Source organism: Manihot esculenta, chromosome 18 (assembly GCF_001659605.2).
Source record: "Manihot esculenta cultivar AM560-2 chromosome 18, M.esculenta_v8, whole genome shotgun sequence".
Taxonomy (NCBI): domain Eukaryota; kingdom Viridiplantae; phylum Streptophyta; class Magnoliopsida; order Malpighiales; family Euphorbiaceae; genus Manihot; species Manihot esculenta.
In genome coordinates, this window is record NC_035178.2 from 10,561,046 (window position 1) to 10,567,286 (window position 6,241).

The 6,241-nt window shown below is 32.4% G+C and overlaps 1 protein-coding gene across 2 annotated transcripts; it reads left to right on the plus strand.

Annotated features, from left to right (window-relative positions):
• Positions 1-788: 788 nt before the first annotated feature.
• Positions 789-5,292, plus strand: LOC110605748 (receptor protein-tyrosine kinase CEPR2). Of its 2 annotated transcripts, none has more exons than XM_021744370.2 (3): positions 789-1,256; positions 1,972-4,574; positions 4,668-5,292. In XM_021744370.2, exons 2-3 carry the CDS (start codon positions 2,051-2,053, stop codon positions 5,021-5,023), a joined length of 2,880 nt encoding a protein of 959 aa, XP_021600062.1. In that variant the 5' UTR covers positions 789-1,256; positions 1,972-2,050; the 3' UTR covers positions 5,024-5,292. The 2 variants fall into 2 exon arrangements, with proteins under 2 accessions (XP_021600062.1, XP_043809422.1); XM_043953487.1 differs by lacking the exon at positions 789-1,256 and adding an exon at positions 1,297-1,422.
• The last annotated feature ends 949 nt before the right edge of the window (positions 5,293-6,241 follow it).

A 6,241-nucleotide genomic window follows, 5' to 3' on the forward strand; every position in this document is an offset into this window, starting at 1 on the left:
TATTTTTATTACTTTAAAATTTAATTAAAATATTTTAACTTTAATATAATTTAATCTTTTCATATTATTAAAAATAATATATTATTACTATAACTAATATGTTCAGTTTGATTTTTTTAATTTTTTTAAATCAAAATCGAACCAAATTAAAACAATTAAAATTTTTAAAATTAAAAATTAAATTGAACTGAATTTAAATAAATAAAAAATTAAATAAAAATTTTAAATTAATTCAATTCAATTAATTTTTTTAGTTTAAATCGAATATCGATCGGTCTTAAAAAATTAAGTTTATCTCTTAAGTCAAATATTTATATTAAAAAATTATTTTATTAATCAGATAAAATTTCAATAATTATATTACAATTTATCTGTTAATTTTTTAAATTTAAATTTAATCTATTAACTTGACTAATTTTAAAGTTTTAATTTTATTGATTAAAAGATAAAATTTGTAACATAAATATAACTTTTTACAAATATTTAAATTATCTTATTCAATAGACTTAAAAGAATATGTTTAAAATATAAAATTTTATCATTATCATTATTATTATATATATATTTTTTATATTTTTAACAGATTTAATATATTAAATATTTTCAGAGAGTTTTCGATCATTAACCCTTTTAAAAAATAAAATAAAAATCTTTACTTATGCTGTAATTAAAATTCACTTTAAAAAAAACAAATTTTACATTTATAATTTATCAGAATCAAACACGCTGGTGTTCTGTTCTTTCCCCACTAAAAGAGGTTACTAACTTCCAATACATACAATAAAACCGCACCGATTTCTATCTCCCCGGCTTCATGCTTTGTTTCCACTCTCTTCGTATATTTCTTCTCTCCTCTCGCTCCATTAACTTCCAATCTCTGCTTCTTCTGCTTATTTTCCAAACATTGCTTCTATGCTTTCCTGGGAATCCTCGTCTCATTCATTGTTATTCTCAGTTCCAAGTCCAACTACTTTCTTCCATTTTCCCAGAGAATGAGTTCCATCTCTCTCCTGTTGGAAATGAAAATAAGCTTTTCTTGAAATACCCATTTGCATAAAGTTTCATTATTGATTAATTTCTCGAGTAGTGGAATCTCGCGGCCTCCAAGAAGGCTTACTTTCTTCTTCTTCTTCTGAGGAAACAGTACAAGGAAGCAATTAAACGCTTCCGTTTTTCCAGCAATTCCTGTTTCTGATTGTCGTTTACCAGAAAAAGGACCTGTCATTTTCTACCCATCACGAGATTTTTCATTTCTGGTAAATTCTTGAATCTACTTTGTTTCCCTTTTGTAATTTTTTATAACTTTTTTATCCTTTCATTCAAAAGATCATATCTTTTTCATGGTGATTCATTGTGTATTCGGAATCACAGAACTGCAAAACATTCACGGAAATCAAGAAATTCAGATTTCTATTCTCAAAGGCATCTTTCTTTTCATGTTAACTGTTTTTCCTGAACTTTTCTACTGATTTTTCAGTATTTCTTCTGCCATTTATGCTGTAGTTATTTAGAAAAATATCTACTTCTTTAGTTAGAAAATATTAAGATTTAGTTTTGATTAGACCATGAAGGCTTCATGATTAAACAGTTGATTAAGTGAAATTTGTTTCAACGAATATTAATGATGAATAATTTGCTTTACTTGCTAAACAAATTAAACCCATAAAAGAAGACAACCTATTAATCTGTAATGAGTGACTTCGAAGTATACTCTCTTATTCTTTGTTATAATAATAGTCCACAGCTAAAGACAAAATTGACGTTCCAACGTCATCATGTTCTATTTTTTTAATCTCTCACTTGTTCGTTTATGATCAACATAAATTCTTTGATTATTCCACTTTTTTTCATTAATTTTTTTGATGATTATTTATATAAAAAGAATTTAGTAGTTAGATTATACATGATCTTTCTGTAATAAAATATGTGTTTATGTCTGATGTTCTTGTCTTCTGTTTCACTTGTTTGCAGGATTCAACAATGGGGATGATTGAAGGATCAATCTAGCAAGCTCTTTCTTTTTCTTTTTTTTTTTTTTTTCAGTTTTCCAATGGCCAAACAACTTCTTTGGTTTCTTTCCTTCCTTTGCTTCTCAGCTTTCTCGCTTTCTTTTGGTTCGGATGTTGAGAGACAGGCCTTGCTTGAATTCAAAGGACAGTTGAAAGACCCTTTGAACATGTTGGATTCTTGGAAAGAATCAGATTCTCCATGCAATTTTTCTGGGATTACCTGCGATTCCACATCTGGGAAAGTGACAGAAATCTCACTTGACAACAAGTCTCTCTCTGGTGAGATTTCACCATCCATTTTTGTTCTTGAGAGCTTGACTACCCTTTGGTTGCCTTATAATTTACTTTCTGGGAAGCTTCCTCTTGAGATTATTAATTGCAGCAATCTTAGAGTATTGAATCTAACTGGAAATCAACTGGTGGGAGTCTTACCTGATCTTTCTCCCTTGAGAAACTTGGAGTTTCTTGATTTGGCGTTGAACTACTTCTCCGGCGGATTTCCGACGTGGTTAGGAAATTTAACAGGACTGGTTGAGCTTTCTATCGGGCAAAATGAATATGATGAAGGTGAAATCCCTGAGAATATTGGAAATCTGAAGAACTTGACGTTGTTATTTCTGGCTGATAGCCATTTGAGGGGAGAGATTCCAGAGTCCATTTTTGAACTATGGAAGCTTGAAACTCTTGATATTTCGAGGAACAAGATCTCTGGGAAATTCCCAAAATCAATTTCTAAATTGCAAAAGCTTACAAAAATTGAGCTTTTTGTCAACAATTTGACAGGGGAGATGCCACCGGAGCTCGCAAATCTCACCCTCTTGAGGGAAATTGATATATCTTCAAATCAGATGTATGGGAAATTGCCTGAGAGAATTGGAAATTTAAAGTATCTGAAAGTGTTTCAGTTATATGATAACAACTTCTCTGGAGAACTGCCTGCTGGTTTTGGAGAGATGCAGCACCTTGATGGGTTTTCAATCTATGGCAACAATTTTTCTGGGGAATTCCCAGAAATTCTAGGCAGATTCTCACCACTGAACAGTATTGATATTTCTGATAATCGATTTTCAGGTAGTTTTCCAAGGTTTTTGTGTGAAAACAGAAATTTACAGTACTTGCTGGCATTAGGAAACAGATTTTCTGGCGAGTTGCCAGATTCGTATGCAAAGTGTAAATCTTTACTGAGGTTCAGGATCAATAAGAACAAACTTTCTGGACAGATTCCAGATGGGATTTGGGCTCTCCCACTTGTCAGCATACTTGATTTCAGTGATAATGATTTCAGTGGGCAGATATCCCCGAAAATTGGGTTGTCTACCAGCTTGAATCAGTTGATTATGCAGAACAACAGGTTTTCAGGTCAGCTTCCTTCTGAACTTGGCCAGTTGAGGAATCTGGAGAAGCTTTCTTTGCAGAATAACAGCTTCTCTGGTGAAATGCCTTCTGAAATCGGTGCTTTGAAGCAATTATCTTCCTTGCATTTGGAAGAAAATTCATTAACAGGTTCCATTCCATCAAAGCTGAGTGATTGCAGTAGACTGGTGGACTTGAATCTTGCTTCTAATTATCTGAGTGGTGAAATCCCACATGCCTTTTCACTGATGAGCTCTTTAAACTCTCTGAACCTTTCTCGAAACAAACTTACTGGTTTGATTCCAGAAGATTTAGAGAAACTGAAGCTTAGTTCCATCGATTTATCTGGAAACCAATTCTCAGGAAGAATTCCATCAGTTCTTTTGACCATGGGTGGTGATAAAGCATTTCTAGGGAACATGGAACTTTGTGTGGATGAGAACTCAAAGAACATCATAGATTCAAAGATAAATTTTTGCCCACGAAAGCAGAATCAGGAACGATCGTTAGGCAATAAGTTGGTCTTGTTCTCTATCATAATATTTGCCTTGGCCATTGCTTTAGCTGGCTTACTACTTGTTAGGTACAAGAACTTCAAGCAAGGTCAAGTAGACAGTGAAAGTGGTTTGAATCCAAAATGGAAACTTGCCTCTTTCGACCAGTTGGATATCGAAGCAGATGAAATTCGTAATCTGGAAGAGGAAAATTTGATTGGAAAAGGTGGTACGGGGAAAGTATACCGCTTGGATTTGAAGAGAAGTGGCTGCACAGTGGCTGTAAAACAACTATGGAAAGGAGATGGTCTCAAGCTTTCAGCAGCCGAAATGGAGATTTTGGGGAAAATCAGACATAGAAATATCCTGAAGCTTTATGCTAGTTTACTCCAAGAAGGATCATGTTTTCTGGTGTTTGAATACATGGCTAAAGGTAATCTATTCAATGCACTTCACAGAAGGATTAAAGATGATCTGCCTGAATTGGATTGGCATCTGAGGCATAAAATAGCTTTGGCTGCTGCTAAAGGAATTGCATATCTGCATCATGATTGCTCGCCACCCATTATTCATAGAGACATAAAATCAAGCAACATTTTACTTGATGATGATTACGAGCCTAAAATTGCTGATTTCGGGGTTGCAAAGCTTGCAGAAATGTCCTGTAATGGTTGTGATAGCAGCTCTCTTGCAGGAACTCATGGATACATTGCTCCTGGTGAGTTCCTGAACTTTCTTTTCTCTTTGATTTATGCGTGTTGATTCCTGTAAATATTCTAATGCTCATTTCACATATAAATTGCCTTTGCAGAGATGGCATACACCCTAAAAGTCACAGAAAAGAGTGATGTTTATAGTTTCGGCGTCGTGCTGCTAGAATTAATCACTGGCAGGAGACCTATTGATGAAGCATATGGTGAAGGGAAAGACATTGTCTACTGGGTTTGGAAACATCTGAACGACCGTGAAAATGTCCTCAAAGTTCTTGACAGCAAGATTAGATCTGAATCTGTCCAAGAGGACATGATTAAGGTCTTGAAGATTGCTATCCTCTGCACAACTAAGCTTCCAAATCTGCGACCTAACATGAGAGAAGTAGTGAAGCTGCTAGTTGATGCTGATCCCTGCAATTTCAAGTCTCTGGGAAGCAATTCAGAGAAAAACTGAGAAGCTATTCCTCTGAATGTTAGTTTGTTCCTAGTTTCAAAGGATCCAAACTTTCTAAGCAAGTGTTAAACAAAGTTTGGTGATATATAAATATAATTAAAAAGCTGGTTTGCAAAATGCTTTTTGTTGGTATGTAGTGAGGAGGTTATTAGAGTCATCATCTTGTGAATATGTTATGTTTTTTTGAAGAATCTATTGCTCCAATATGCACTTCTTCTGTTTTATCTGTAATGTTTGCAAAACAGAGAATGATAATTGAGAGTTTGAGACTTGTTATTGCATTGTGCCAAAGCTAGTAAACAATAAGCAACTAAGCTTCGCTGGATGACTAAGTCCACCAGTGCATATACTATTGAGCTCATAACCTAGTCTTGGGTAGGTGGGTTTTGCCATATTTGGATTTATAATTGAATGTCCCAAGAGCAAAGGCTCCTCTCCTCCACTTAAATTCTTCTCTGATATTGAAAAGTTTAGGAACCCAAACCTTTTGTCAAGCCCACATAAGTCAGCCTTCCCTTAGAGTAGCAAAAGGTTTCCTTCAAGATTCAAATGATGAGACCAAATCATTGCATGGAATACACAAAATAGAGACCTTGTTTTTTCTTTCTTTCATGAAACTTGGTAAAACCTTCCTTCCCACCAAACTTAAAAACTAAGTCAAAATTTTCTAGATATTATCTAATTATTTTAAAAGTTGAAAAGCAAGGAAACCCTTCCTTGGGTCACCCACTTCTTTTAATTTTAATTTTATTCATCATTCAATCCTTACCCACTTCTTTTATTTTCTTCAATTAATCATTGGTCATTTTTGGTGTTAATTATTTAATTTATATGATTTGAAAAAATTAATCAATTTTTAAATTTTAAAAAATATATTAAAACGTTTTTATAGTATTAAAAATTTATTAAAAAATCTAAATTATTGAATTAAAATATTGTTATCGTTGCTTTTAATAATAAAAAAAGCGAAATTTTTCATTTTTAAATTAAAAACACATTAAGTAGATAATATTTTATATTTTTCTTATTTTTATAATAATTAAATTTTAAAATTTAAAAATTAACTAGTTAATTTTTTTTATATAATATGGATTAAATAGTAATTTTTTTAATAAATAATTAGTTATGTGAAAAAATTTTAAGATTTTTCAATGTAATTTATTATTATTATTATTATTTTAGAATTGGTGATTTCAGTTCTCACATGTATATAGCACA

Coding starts and splice junctions, on each gene's coding strand:
- LOC110605748 (XM_021744370.2), top strand. CDS start 2,051: ATGGCCAAACAACTTCTTTGGTTTCTTTCCTTCCTTTGCTTCTCAGCT. Junction 4,575..4,667: donor TCATGGATACATTGCTCCTG/GTGAGTTCCTGA, acceptor TTGCCTTTGCAG/AGATGGCATACACCCTAAAA.